The 15,193-nt window shown below is 48.8% G+C and overlaps 1 protein-coding gene across 1 annotated transcript in view; it reads left to right on the forward strand.

The window, feature by feature from the left end:
* Positions 1-2,589: 2,589 nt before the first annotated feature.
* MAN1A2 (mannosidase alpha class 1A member 2) overlaps positions 2,590-15,193 on the forward strand; it is a 199,672-nt gene continuing 187,068 nt past the window's right edge. Inside the window, exon 1 of the mRNA XM_059720326.1 lies at positions 2,590-3,249. Coding sequence (XP_059576309.1) covers positions 2,942-3,249 — 308 coding nt within the window. The 5' untranslated portion in view covers positions 2,590-2,941. The remainder of the gene's footprint in view (positions 3,250-15,193) is intronic.

Consider the following 15,193-nt stretch of genomic DNA (forward strand, 5'->3'; position numbering starts at 1 on the left):
TGACTATCTGCAGCTGGGTCTCAGCCCTCTGTAGGCTAAATACTTCCTTACATACCCACGGAAACCTAACTAGATTTTGCTAACTGGGTGTTTTCACTATTAAGTTTACTTTTAGTACAGTTAAATATCAACCAAATCCTTCTGATGAGCCTTCTCTGATGGTGACTGACCTATGCCATCATCTACATACTAAGATAAGCTGGGTGGGGAAAAACGTTAAAGGGCTCTTTCATATAGGAGTGAAAAACAGCTCGGGGTAGTTGCCTACCAGCTCTTGGGAGGGGGTGGGGGGGTGGGGGGAAGAGGAGTGGAGAGGGGAGGGCAGGTTCCCTGATAATCACACTAGGGCTAGAGATACTGATCTCCAGGGATCCTGGTTTTCCCTGATAAAAAATTGCAAATTCTCTGATAAAACCTCCAACATCCATGATTAAAATTAAAAGCCTCCTACAGCCCCCCTGGTGCCCCTCACTCCCCTAGCTCTGCTCATGCCCCTCACTGCCCCCTCAGCAGCCCCCCAGCCCAACCGGTGCCCCTCACTCCCCCCCACAGTCCTCCAGCCTTGCTTGTGCTCTTTGCCCCCCACCCACAGTCTCTGTCCCCCAGCCCTGCTGGAGAGGGCCCCCAGCTGCCAGGGCTATGGGGTCAGGGACCCAGGTCCACAGCTCAGCAGAAGGCAGTGGCTGCTGCAGCAGAAGCACAGATGGCTCAGGTGGGAGCGAGGCTGGCTCCTGGTTGCAGTGCACACTCCTAGGGGCTGGTGGGAACCTGCGCTCCTCAAATCTGTGTACAGGGTGGTGCAGGAGGGGTATGTGCTATGGGCTCGCCACCCTGCTGCCCTCCCCTTGGGCCTCCACAACACAGTGTGCGAGACCCAGCATGGCAGGGCCCAGTGGGGCTGTGCAGGAAAGCTGCTTGCTTCCGCAAGCTCTGCGATGCCCTGGTGACACTTCCCCTGCAGGTGGAAGTAGCAGTGATGGGCATAACCCTGCGCTGCTCTGGTGCACCCAGACAAAGTGTGGACAGGGTAGCACGGAGCTTGCAGCAGCAAGCAACTTTCCTGCGCCACCCTGTTGGGTCACATATGCTATGCTGTGGAGGCCCTGGAGAAAGGCAGTAGGGCAGGGAGCACGAGTCCGCACCTGCCCTGCCCTAACCCTGCGCGTAGATCTGGGGGGCACAATTCCCCCCTGCCCTCTGGGAATGCACACGTCTGAGGATGGGGCCAGCTCCCCATGGCAAAGCCCAACCTGCGGTATGTGGACCAGGAGCTGCATGCTATTAGCTCAAGCCAGTTCCACGTTTCTGTGTGCAGCTTCCCTGAAGGGCCAATAGTGTGCTGCCACTGTTGGGCCCCAGCTCAAGTCTGGGTTCGTGCCCGGTATGCAAAGGCCAATAAAGATACCAGGGGTGAAAGTATAAAGAAGATTTATTGCTAGCAAAAAAAGGTGCAAGCGGAATAATTTCACATAACAAGCACACAGATTTCTAATTCTAAGCAACTTTTATACAGGGGTTTTGGACCTTCATAAGCATCCTTGTTTGCTAATTGGCTATAAAGGAGTGACGCAAGGAGTTCTTTACTGAGCACGTCTCTATACCTGTGTTTTAGCTATGTATCTCATTAACATACACGTTTCGTTAGCATACTTTTTCCCCACCTTGGGGCGTGATTTTTAGTATTTTAATGAGCTCTTTGACCTAGTACTCTGATTCTGCTTTTGTTTTCAAGCCTCCTTTATCTAAGACTGTCTCCTTATCATTGCAGATGGGCATTTGTCACATAACAGAGACTTTTGCTTAGACTTTGCATAGTAGTTTCTAGGTCACTCCTTACACCACCACAATGTGGTGCTCCAGTGTTCAAGGGCAAAACCCCTCTTTAAAAACCAACCTCCCAAGTCCAACCAAAAAATCCCCCAACAACACACACCAAGCCAAACCCCCAGAATCCAGCCTTTCTCCCCACACAACGCAACATAACACACCACACACAATGCAAACTATGTAAGATTCTTTAAACAGATATCTTTTATTAGACCAACGGAGTAGTATGTCTAAGAAACGAAACCACATCCACACAGATGCAGCCAAAACCAGAACAACGCAAACTATGCATCTTCAGCGCAGGATCGCAGGCAGCCAGTCCCTGCGGTGCAAAACGCCTTCCCTGAGGCTGGCGAGGGCCAGAGCAAGGCCCCAGCAGAGGTTCTGGCTGTGCTACAGCCCTGGCTGGGGTCTTCCCCAGGAGACGTGTGGGTTAATTACAGCGCAAGCGCCTCTCCATCCTGCAGCTGGGCCGAAGCAGTCGCTTCTCTGAGCGCTCCTTGCTGCGCCCGGGGCTCTCAGACCCGCCTAGGCCGGGCCAGGCCCGGAGCCGCGGAGGGAGCGCAACTCGGGCCTCCGCTCCTCTACGAGTCACGTGGCAGCGCCAACCGCGCGCGGCGGTAATGACGAGACCGAGCACCGCCGCGCGTGCGCAGGGTCACGTCAGACAGAGGAGCGATGTCACGTCGGAGCACGGGTCCCGCCCCCGGCGCTGGGTGGGGCGTTTATGGCAGCGGCTTCCTATAGCCTCGCTGACGCCTGCGCGCGTGCGCACGCGCTCTGGGCTCTAGGGCAGGATCTGGAGCGGGGCCGCCGTAGCCATTACCGGCTCTGCTCGGCGCCGCGGAGGAATGAGCCGCAGCCTGCCGCGACCTGCGGGGCGGGGCGGGAGCCGCAGGCTGAGCCCGCGTCTGTGTCTGCGCCTGCGCCGGGGCCGGAGCCGGAGCCGGAGCCGCAGCGGAGCGCCCTGAGCGGCGCCGCCCGGGCCCGCGGCCCGGCCCGGCCCGGCCGGCTGGCATGCTGAGCGCCGGGCCCGGGGCGGAGCAAGCCGCGCGCGCCGGGGGCTGAGCGCTGCGGCCGGGCCGGGGCCGCGGGGCCCGTGCGTGACGGGGCGATGACCACGCCGGCGCTGCTGCCCCTGTCCGGGCGGAGGATCCCGGCCTTGAACGTGGGCACCGCCTCCTTCCCGCACCACAGGGCCACGCTGCGGCTGTCCGAGAAATTCATCCTGCTCCTGATCCTCAGTGCCTTCATCACCCTCTGCTTCGGGGCATTCTTCTTCCTGCCCGACTCTTCCAAACACAAACGCTTTGATCTGGGGTTAGAGGACGTGTTGATTCCTCACGTGGATACCAGCAATGGGGGCAAAAACCTCGGAGGCTACTTGATCCACGGGCAAGGACATGACGAGCACCGGCACAGGTAGATGTGCAAGGTTTGGTCTTGCCGGGCCTGAGGCTGCTGTTGCTTAGGCGCTGGGAGCTGGGCACAGCAGCCCGGTTGGGTCCAGCAGAGTCCCTGTAAGCGGCTGGCCTGTGTGTGGGCCCTAGCTCTTCCCTCTTGCTGTTTGTAGCAATGTGTAGCCCTGTCCACATGGAGGATCTCACTGTTTTCAAGGGAAGAGTTGGGGTAGCTTACCAGTTGCCAAACCAATAGATGCCTTCATGAAAGACATAAGGGCCTTTGGATGGGCCCACAAATAGAAGGTTGCAGCCTTTGCTGTTCTCACCACTATCAAATGTCCATAGTCCCGTTCCCCCCCCCCCTGTGCCCTTTTCTCATTTTTTCTGCTTTCCCTCCATTCCCCTTGGTTACTATGCATCATGGTTTCCCATGGATTTCAGAGCCCTGTCCATCATGATTCTACCACCTTGAATCTCACAGCCTAATCCATACTTCTGTGCTTCATGGATTTTTACTTTCTCTTTGCTTAGCATCGGTAAAGGGAGTGAAGTTGCTGCAGCTTTGGGAGTAAACTCAGTTGGCAGTGACTGGCTCTGTAGCAGTGGTTACTAATGGAAGGTGGCTAGCAGTGAAGTGTGGGGACTGAACTCTTAGAGCGCTGCTGCTGCTGCTTCTTGTTCTAGGTGGCCTTTATGGATCACTTGCAGCACCCAGCCTCCCCTGGTGCTGTGCTGGGTCAGATTAAGCTGGCCTCAGACTTGATTGTAATAGGAAAACTAGGCTTCTTATGATCTCTGTTTTACTTGAAATAAATCGGATGAACAGATTTCTTTGGTGTATGATTAAACATGTACTGATATATGGCCCATGAATATTAGAAGTGAAGCTTTCTCCGCTGTTGGAGATATGTGCAATACAAAAAGTGTGGCTGATAGAATCTTCTCCTCAGTATTGTGAAAATTAATAATAATAATAATAATAATAATAATATTCAAATAATATTTTTTGTGTGCTGACAGTGACTTGTTTCTCTGTGAACATTGCAAAATATTTGCCTCTGTACCATGAGAATTTTTTTAAAGTAGTGTTGCTGGATTTTTTTTCTTTACGAGATGACATTTTGTTCTGCTGCCTTTGTGGTGTATAAAAGCAACTTGAATGCCATGAATTGGATATTTTTTCAAATATTATTTCTTTAAAACTATCAGCAATTTAAAACCTAGTCTTTTATGTTTCTCTGCTGCAACCTGCCTGGAAAGGCATATTGTGGCATCTCATTCATTAATTGAAAGGGTGCTGAATATTTAATGAAGACTTCCTTTGTCTCAGATGTTAATTGGCCATTGTAGTTGCATTTTAAACCAAAATTAGGTTTAGACATTCTTGATGATAATCCATGTCCAGTAATTGCCTTTCCTTTTTTGCAAAACAACAGGATACTGAAACTCACAAGTTCTATAACCTTTTTTTGGTGACCTTGTAGTCACTGTAGTGATCTAGTACAAACAAAACCTGAAGTTTTAAAATGGAAAGCAAGCAAGACACAGAGGTCACAGTGGGGAGAGTGGGGAAAAAATTTGGAATTTTGAATGTGCATGGTGTGGTACAGTAGGTGGGCCATGCAGATGAATATGAGCTTGCTGATACCAGGTGCTAAACATTTTGAAGTGATTGTTCTGTGGCATTTGGAACTTACTGACCTAGGTTTTATTCCATTTCTGTATGTGTATAGGATCTTATTTTTATTACAGTGAAGACACTTCAGCCTTTGATTTCAGTATTGTAGAATCATAGAAAGTTAGGGTTGGAAGGGACTACAGGAGGTCATCTGGACCAACCCCTGCTCAAAGCAGGATCATCTCCAGCTAGATCATCGCAGCCAAAGCTTTGGTCTTAAAAATCTCCAAGGATGGAGTGGTATCAAAAAGGGGCTTTCAGTAGCTGTGCACACCTTGATTTTGCTTACCTGTAGAAAGATGCAACTTTTTAATTCTGTTCAGAGGAGAAGTCAGTTTGTTTATGTAGGCTTTGTCTATCCTAGAGGAACTTGCATGTTTACCTTTCAGTTCTTTGGCTTATCTTGCATCTGTAGTTGAAAGTGCTCCCATGCCTTTGTTTGGGTTATGCTTTTGAGTATAGATGGGGTCATCATTCTTGCCAATTTCAACAATGCACTGTTTTCCCCTATACCACTAACTACTGAAGTTGGCTGTATGCACAGATTGGCCATTTGATCCAGCTGGTGGATATGGGGCTTTGACAGCATTTGATGACAGGGAGCTTTGGCAGCAGATGCTGGGGAAAAAAACACCAGCAGTGAGCTCTCTCCCTTTGTTGTCCACCCACCTCTGACTTGAACATCTGACCCCAGCAGTCTTTCCTGCCCTAGTGCAGGGTGGCTGAACCCGATGATCTGTAAGGTCCTTTCTGGACCCAACAACTATGAAACAGGGGCAGTCTGGCTCACAGCCTTAAAATGTTGCTGATTGCTGACTCAATTGGTTCCTTTTATAGCATATTTTGGAGGAATTAATCTTATAAATACACTGTTACCTAGTCTGGGGATGATGTGGTCATTGGTCTCTAGCTGAAGTTACAAACAGTAGTTAATTGTTATTGATTTGCTGACATTTGGGGTGCATCACCTGAAGCTGCAGGTGGTGCGATGAAGAGATGAACAGTCCTGCATAGGCAATTCTGGGTTGAATTATTGTCCCAATTTGGGGTGGAAAGGCTTTTTTTTTTTAATACTGAAAAGAGGTGATACTGAAAAGACCAACCCAAGCATTACTTTGGAAGTTTGTCTGTTACACGACCCTCCTGTGTGTCATATCTGCTCAGGAGGAAGTCTGTTACAGCCCCAAGTTTTTTTTTTTTCAGCTCAACTGTAGAACGAACTGTCTTCAGTTGAAGACACATCCAGTTTAAGTTCTGATTGGTTGGATAAAACTGTAGTTTTTATATGTACTAGGAAACATCTAATTTGTGTGACATGCTGACAGCTGGCAATAACAATACAAATGAAAGACTCAGTTTTTAGTGGCTTCTCTTTCTGTGTATTTATAGATGGGAATTCCTGCTGCTTTTCCCCTTTATTGCTCATAAAAGTCAGCACCTTTATTTATCAAGTTCATACTGTAATTGTTGCGTTAGTCATTGAATAACTATTGGTCAGCAGTCAAACCCTCTGCCTGTTATGGCCTGAAAGCACTTGCTCTGCCATCTTGGTGAATGTTTGGTTAAAATGAATAATGTATGTGCGTGGTTTTTAAATAGTCTCAGGATTCATCTATTTAGTTTATTTGGGGATAAAAGCATTTAAGTAGTCATGCTAAAATTGTGGGCAGAATTGGCTAGGAACAAAGTAAGGATGGAGACAATGCTAGTTCCTGTATTATTCCATGGAAATAGTGTCCCCTCCTCCTCCTTGTCCAGCACCCACCACAGGTTACCTAAAGTAATTGCCATTCCTGTCCTACAGGAGATGGAGCTTATTTTTGTGGCTTGGTGTTGCAGTGTTGGAGCCTACCTTAATACAGAGGTCTGGAAAATTTACTTCATTTCTAGATTTTTCAGCCACTGTAATTTATCCCAGCCCTTGATAACCTGGTCCGTCCATTTTGTGATTTAGTTTCTGTATCCACAATCAGCACTGTGGTGGTGAATGTAATCCTTAAGCACTGGAGGGAGTTGAGTTGCCATCTGCAGATATGGAGGGGTCATAAATATTGTGATGAATGTACTTCTGTCTCTGGATCTTTTGAGATGCTTCTACTAAACACCTCATGACTTCATTTCATAAGTTCTAGAAGAAAGTTTTATTTCTTTGCTTGACTGGAAAACCAGTTTTTCTGGCTTCCATTTTGGGAAGGGTCCTAGGAAGTGAAGTATATGGAGACATGGAAAATTTGATTTCTCTTGGACTCTCCAAAGAAGGCCTTTCAAAATGAGTAGCATGGGCAGGGCATGTAGAACGCACAGGGCAGGCATTAGCAGCCCTAGGCGCTGATTTAGAGTCCCTCCCCGTCCACTGTACTCTGTCTAGTGCACTGAAATTGTTGGTTTTGCTTCGGTTTTAAAATCTCTCATAATCTATTGGTTCAGGAAGTTGTATTGGAGGACTGAGTACCTTGAGGGTTGTTGCAACTAGACTGCTTGACTGGGCTCTGCAGAAGCTTGTGCAGTTGTTGGGTAGCCTGCTTGATGCAAAAATGCAGTTTGTCACTTTATCTACTTTACTTTCTGGGTTACCTTCTAGCTTGTACAGTGGAAGTCTTGGAATCAATATAGTGTTACGTTTTTAAGATCTTTGATGTCTTGTTTTCAGAGCATACAAAGGATTGTTTATTTAAAAATCTTACTTTTTAATGTTTTGATAACATTTCTTTTGCTTAAAGTTTCATAAAAATAGGCTTTTATAAAATCTATACTTTTTCCTTATTAGTTTTCTTTAAGTTTTGTATTTTGGACGCTAGTCTGTCTCATATGGAGTATATTTCAACTTAAAAACAAAATGTATCAGTGTATTTACTCAGTCCTCTTGGCCACTTTTGTTTTTCTTTTTATCTATTCTAAATCACAGTCATAGAGAAGTAGGGCTGGAAGGGACCTCCAGCGGTCATGTAGTCCAACCTTCTGCATGAGGCAGGATCGTCCCTAGCCAAACCATCCATTACAAAACATAATTTAAACTCTACATGACTTCCATCAATCCTGATCCAGCATAGACCTGACACCCTAACCTACCACAAGTAAAGCAGTCCTCCCATGTTTTGTGTCATCTGCAACTTGTTCAAGAAACTTTCTGTGCCAGGATCCAAATTGTTTATAAACATGTTGAACAGTACGGAGCCCAGGACAGGCCCCTGTGGGACTCCACTTGAAACCTCTCACTGTTCTGACATGAATTGGTTAATATTTACCCTTTGCTTGCGGCTATTGAGCCTGCTATCTATCTACCTTATACTAATTTATATAGCCCACATATCTCTAATTTCTCTATTGGAAGGTCTTGGGGCACTTTGTCAAAAGCCTTACTGAAGTCCAGATACACTATGCATGTTTTTCATCTACCCAAGTAGTTAGTAGGGCTGTGCAAAATTTTGATGAGTTTTTAATTTCAAAGCTATTTTGAGGTTGAAACAGCAAAATCAAAATGAAACAAAAGGCTTTGAAATTAAATGAGGGGACTCGAAACATTTTGAAAGTTTGAAAGCAACTCAGTGGTGGGAGGTGGGGGAGAGCCAGGGCTGCTCTCTCCACGGGGCTGAGTCTGGCAGTGAGAGGTGGGGGAGAGCCACTGGCCAGGGCTGTGCTCTGAGCGGCTCCACCACTGGCTCTCCCACTGCAATGTGGGGCTGCTGGGCTGACCTCTGTGGGGCTGGCGTTCAGTGCAGCCTGGTGGCGGGAGGTGGGAAGAGCCTGGGCTGCACTCTGACCAGCTCTGACAGACTCACAGAGCTCAACCTGCCCTCCTAGCACTGCCGGACTCCTCCTAGGGGACAGGCCCCCAGCTCTGCACGCGGGATGACAGGAGGCTGCTGCTTCTGCCAGGGGTGAACGGCAGCTCCAGATGCATGAGGCTGCTGGAGTGCTTCAAACAGTTTGTTTATGGTGGTATCTTAAAATGACTTGCATTATTATTAAATATCCGTTATCAGATTGGCATCGGCTGATATATCTGTGGTTAATAATTGGCTATTGGTATTGGCCAAGGAAATCTTTATCAGTGCACTTTAGTTTTCACCTTCCTTGCTTTAACTATTTTATAGAACAGATTTCACTTAGTACAGCTGAGAATAGGAACGTTACTTGTACACAGCGTGAATGAAGTCCAGTGAGGCAGCACTGTTCTTAAATGTCTTCTGGTCTTAACCTGGAGTCTTTTTTTCTGGCATAAAAAGAAAACATACAGCTAAGGGCTTTCTTGCAGAAGACAACTGGCTCTTCCTCAAGAATGTTAGATTCCCAGGATGAATATTTCTCTCCTCTCAATCTAATTTGAATGGCTGTATGCTTTTGTCAGGTGTTGAGGATCATCAGTATACCACAATCCTTTGCTTTCTCTACTTCCCTCCAAGGGAGAGGGAGGGAGAACTGTGGCTTCCTAATAGCCTGCCCAGGGGCAAGCTGTTTACTGGTTTCCTTGTTGAGCCTGCCCTCTTTCTAGGCTGGGGAGGGGGCAGGCAGTCAATTAATGAGTTCCCCTAAGGGTGTGGTTGGCCCAGGGTCAGGCACCTCATGCTCCTTGGCTGGAGAGCTTACCTGTTTAGTTCTCTTGCCAATGGTCTGGAACACGTGTATGCTTCAGTTTCTGGGCTGTTTTTTTCTAGTGGTTTGAATTTCAGAGAAATTCTTACCATTAGAAATGAATACCTGTCCGTGTCCAGTGTGAGCTTATGTTGAGCTTTTGTGCCACTACTGCTCCTAAATCTCTCTTTTTTTTTTTATTCACTGACTGACCCAATCTCCTTAGTGCCTCCCTTCCCTCAGCCAAAATAAGTCAGGTAAGTGGCAGCAATATCACGGCATACTCTAAAGAGTCCTTACTCTGAAATTGGGAAAAAACCAAAAGACTTTGACATGGTAAGGCACTTTCCCACTGATTTTGTTTTAAGATCTTTGCATACTGTAGAGGTGGTTGGCAGTGTAAACACTAAGACTCAGAACAGCTCTAAAACTGCTGCAAGCCATTACTTGTTCACAGTATGAGTGAAGTCCAGTGAGGCACTATACTTGGGTAGGTGTTAAATAGATGAAACTCAGATTTTTTTGGCTTAAAAATGGTGAATCGAGCTTGTGCTCTGGCATAAATTACATTTTTAAATTCAAATTTAAAACTGTTTAGTCAGTTCGGCTGCTTACAGATGGTTTTTGTTTTTGTTTTTTTTGTTTGTTTGTTTTTTTTAAAGCCCCTGCCACTTTACTTTAAACTACATGTGCCCTGTGCTGAGCCTAGCGCATGCCCAGAAGAAGCATCATGTTAGCTGGACCCAGCTTACCCAGTCTGTATAGATCAGGTACTTGAGCAGGGCTTTTTTTGGTGCTTTCATCTAATAGTTGATTGAATCAACTTTAGATAAAAGCACCAAAAAGCCCCACTGAAGCGCCTGATTTATACAGATGCTGCAGATTCAGGTTGAACTAATGCTCTGCTGCTTTGGATAAAGCTAGTCGTGTCCCGTTTCCCCCCCCCCCCCCCAGTCAGCATCCTTTAATGATATGAGCTAATGAACAAAATGAGATGTGAGGAAAATGATATTTATAAAAATTACATATGATGAAAGCAGTTTGCCATAGAAACTCCTGCACATTTAAAGTTATATTTAATTAAACCTGGTTTTTCTAAGTGTGCTTATAGCAGCTGAATTGAATTCAATACTAGTGTCTTTGGAAGCTAGAGTATAAGATTAAGCTAATTTTCATCCAAAGTTAGTACTATTCTATGGGACCTACGTCACTTATGCCAAGATCCTATTCTGCCTTCTATGGGTGCATCCAGACCAGCATGCCTCTTGCAGCGTCTCAGACCCCTTTGAGATGCTGCAAGAGACATGTGCAGGAACAAAAAAATGTTCTCTGTGCTGCAAATTTGCAGCCCGGGGAAAAATTAAACCCCTGGAGGTCAAACAATACCCTGGGGGGGGAAAAAGTGGGGTAGGGCATGGTCCTGGATTGTGCCCCGAGGCAACCAGAGGGTTGGTTCTCCACAGAGACACTTTGGTAGCTTGCCAGAGCATCTCTGTGGTTGGCCCTTTCCCCAATGCTGAAACAGCTGCCTGCCTGTGCAGGGCAGACAGCAGTGCAAGCTGCAGGGACCTGAACCTGGTTTCATGCCAGGCAAGTAGGGGGTTGGGGGGCTGGAGGAGGGGGGAGAGGAGACCATGAGGGAGGCCCCACCTGGCCCCAGCCCCCATTTGTTTCCCCAACTCCCTGTTCATTCACCCCATTCCCCCTTGCCCCCCGCCTGCTGTTTGTTCCCCCAGCCCCTCCCATACTCATAGGTAGTAGCAGCAGCCTCCCAAGGCTGGAGATGAGCAGGGGAATGAGCGGGAGGCTGGAGACAAGCCCCTGGAGAGGAGCTGGAGACTTCCTGTGCTTCCTGCTTATCTCTGGCATTGTTCAGAGATATCTGAGGAACTTTAGTGTCTCACATGCATTTTCAAAAGTGAGTGAATGCAAGTGACATAACACTTAGTGTGCTAGACTTTCAATGAGACCTTGATTCCTAAATCACATGGGTACTTTTGATTTATTTCTTTTCTTTTCTTTTTTTGTAAGACTGGCCACTATTTTAGGGTTGGAGATAAAATAGACTCAAAAAAACTTTTAGGCACCAGGGACAAAGGACCCAATCCAGTTCTTGTTGAAGACAAGGGTAGGACTCCCACTGATTTTCAGTGGAAGCAGGATCAGGCTCCTATGTGAATTCAAGTAACAACTCCAATATTAAAATATTCTATTTGGATTCGATTTTAAGTTGCATGAAATATGCTTGGGAGGCTGGAGATGAGCAGGGGAAGAAGCAGGAGGCTGCTGACGAACCCCTGCAGTTGAGCTGGAGACTTCCCCTGCTCTCTCCAGCCTCCTGCTCATTCTTGTGCTCTCTCCAGTCTCCTACTCATTCTCCTGCTCATCTCCAGCCTCCCAAGGCTGGAGACAAGCAGGGGGCTGGGACCCTGCAGGCAGGGTAGTCCATGTGCTGTGTGGGGGGACTCTGCCCTGTGTAAGGCAGGGAACCTACCCTTCCTAAGCAGCCCCCACACCCACAGTTTCCCCCACATTCCCCCACCCCCATTCCCACCATTCTCCTGCAAACCCCATATCCCCCCATCAGACACCCACCATGTGATAAGGAAACCAAAAGTAAACATATAGATATTCAGGATTTATTTTATTATGATGCTAGAGACACTGTAGGCTTCCAGATTTCTTTAATATTGTAAATATAGCAATAAAACATTGCTCATCTGATCAATCTCTCTCTCTTTTGTTCTAATTGTGGAAGAATGTGGATTTTGGGGTATTTTAAAAAGTGACTGCTTCAGCAGTCTAGCTGACACAAAGGACTAGTGTCCCCAGATACCAAGTGGCTGGGCCTCTGAAGCTCCTGAGGCCAAGTAGCCCTAAGCTGCTGGCCAGGGCAGATTTTTATACTGCTGGGGCCAGCACAGGTGCTGGCTCCAGGCTCTTGCACTCCCTGGCTACAGATCTGGGAGGAGCCAGGCAGGGTTGTTTTGCCCCAAGTGGCACAATTTGCTCCATAACAAAGTGCATGTCCAGGCACGTGCGCTGAGGCAAAAAGCCCCAGCTCAAATTTTTACCACTTCTATTTTAGCTGCTGCAAGCGCATGTACCCTATATGTTTAAACTCATGCAGCTGCAGGGAATTCTTTTGCATGCCAGCTAGTTGGGATGGAGTACAGGTGGGATAGCAGATATTTTGTGAGAATAGATCTGAGTGTTTAGTTGTTAGTTATGCCTGTCAGAAACCTCTAAGTCCATAGGAGGATAAAAAAATATAATTGGGAACTGTATAATGCTTAAAGCAGTCATTCTTCAAACTGGAAACACAGGTAGAGCTCTTGGATTCGCATTGATGGCTGCAGTAGATGCTTTCATTTTACGTTTAACTAATTAGACCCAAGTGCATGCTAACAAGGTAAATCATGCATTTGCTTTGAGCAATAACCTAATTAGTGGTTATTGAATATGGTAGATTCAAGTATCTTTAAAATTGTCATTTTTGAGCTCTTAACTGATTTCTCCCCCTCCTGCCCCACCCTTGGAAACGTATGTTTTAGGTTAGGATACAAAGTCATTTCTAGCTCACCTGTTAAACTCCAAATAAGTAGTGTCAAAAGTAAGTCACATATAAGGATGGGTGTGAAATGTACTGGTGGGTCACATTCCAAGACTGATTACAACTTCAGTGTTGTCATGTAGTTATTCTTTTTGTGATGCAAGGAAAAGGCCTGTAATGTTTAAAAATGCTCCCTTTTGGTGTGTGTTGTTTGTTGTTTTTTTTTAAAGAAATTCTGATCTTTCTTTAATTCATTCTTGCCAAAAAATCTCTGTGTTCAGCTGGAAAGATAGTATGTTTGGCATCACAGATGCAAGAAAACCTGAGTAAAGATTACCTCTCCTTTGACCCTTCGACTTGCTGTGCTCTGCTGTTTACACCTATGTCATTACTTACGGTGCTGGATCATCACTGCATGTTATCCAGCCTGTGACCCACTCTGGGACTTGTGGCTGCAGTACCTGGGTGAGTCCTGTGCTGGGGGTTGGGCGGTCACTGCCAAGGTCACCTTCACTTTCCCTGGGATCCGCGCCTGGCCAAGGAGGGGCCTGGGGCCAGCCTGGGCCCGTGTGGCTGTGAAGCCATCCGGTGCTGGGTGCAGCACCCCTAGGGCTGATGCCCACCTGTGCCTGGCCACAGAGCCCCAGCAACCTGTGGGTGGGCAGGCCCAGCCCTGGGGATCCCTGGCTGCCGCCTGCCTTGCAGGGGTGGCTATGGCAGAAAGAAAGTGGTGGCAGTGAGTACCCCCAAACTTCCTGCACCCTCTGTGCTGCTCCCCAGGTAGGTGGGGCGCTGCAGCAGGATGCTACCATCTGGCAGGGGACACATGGTGCTCACACAACCTCAGAGAGGGGCAAGAGCACCAGCCTGTCTTGGAGCTTGGGTGGCCCTGGGGTGGGGGAGAGCAGGGTTGGTGCCTTGCCTCCTGGCAGGACGGCTGTGTGCGGGGCTCCCAGGCAGAGCTCCGAGTTCCACGGAGAAAGGCCTCCTCCCTTCTGTTCAGCAGTTTAAGTCGGGAGGCAAGTGCCTCATGTGGGGAGGGGCCCAGAAATAGCTGTTGCTGCAGCTGGCAGTTGGGTGCTCCAGCCAACACTGCTCTGTGCACTGTCCTGGTCCCAGCTGCCCTGCTGCGCCTCCATTGTGCTAGGACAGGGGTAGGCAAAATACGGCCCATGGGCCAGATGTGGCTCATAAGGCCATTCTGTTTGGTCCGCAGGGCCCCCTAAAAATGTAGAAAATTAATTTCTCTGCCCTTGGTTCCTGTCAAAAATGACAGGAACCTAGGGCAGTAGGACCCAGGAGAAGCCCAGCAGGCTCCAACAACAACTGGGCCTGCCCCTCCCACCTCTCCAGCCAGAAACCCCAGCTGGGGCTTCTGGCCTGGGAGCATGTGGCTGCCCCTGCGCTGCAACTGCAGGTAAGCTTGGGGGAGTGGGGGGGACCCCGGGCAGGGAAGGAACGCAGAGTGGGGTATGGGGAAGCAGCTTCTTCCCCACCCTGTGGCTGGTGTCCCGTGCTGCAGCTGCTCGCAGCGCGCCTGTGGCTGCCTGTGCCTGCTCCGGATAGCCCTGTGCGGGCTGTGAACGGCTGCAGCAGGGAGCACTGGCCACGGGGTGGGGGAGGGGCTGCTTTTCCCCCCTGTGCTCAGCTTTTTCCTGGGCTCCTTCCCTGCACGGAGAAAAGCGGCCCCTTGCCTGCCCCATGGCCAGTGCTCTTTGCTGCAGGCGCTCGCAGCCCATGTAGGGCTGTCTGGAGCAGGCACAGGAAGCCCCAAGCTGGCTGCAGCACAGGGCACCAGGCATGGGGCGGGTGAGGGGCTGCTCCCTGCCCCCCCTGTGCTCAGCACCACCTTGTAACCCAGCCCCACTGCCAGGCTGGCAGCAGGGCCGGGTTACAAGCTGGTGCTGAGAGTGGGGAAGAGCGGCCCCTCATTTGCTGTGTGGCCAGTGCCTTGCGCTGCAGCTGCTTGCAGCCCACCTGGGACTGCCTGTACCTGCTCCGGACAGCCCCATGCAGGCTGTGAGCACCTGCACCAGGGAGTGCTTGCCATGGGGTGGGCGAAGGACTGCTTTTCCCTGCGCTCAGCACCAGCTTATTCCCTGCCGGTGAGCAGGGGATTGGGGCTGTGCGCTGCCCCCCACCTGTACCGTGGGGCGGGGG

This window comes from Alligator mississippiensis, chromosome 1, assembly GCF_030867095.1.
Source record: "Alligator mississippiensis isolate rAllMis1 chromosome 1, rAllMis1, whole genome shotgun sequence".
Taxonomy (NCBI): domain Eukaryota; kingdom Metazoa; phylum Chordata; order Crocodylia; family Alligatoridae; genus Alligator; species Alligator mississippiensis.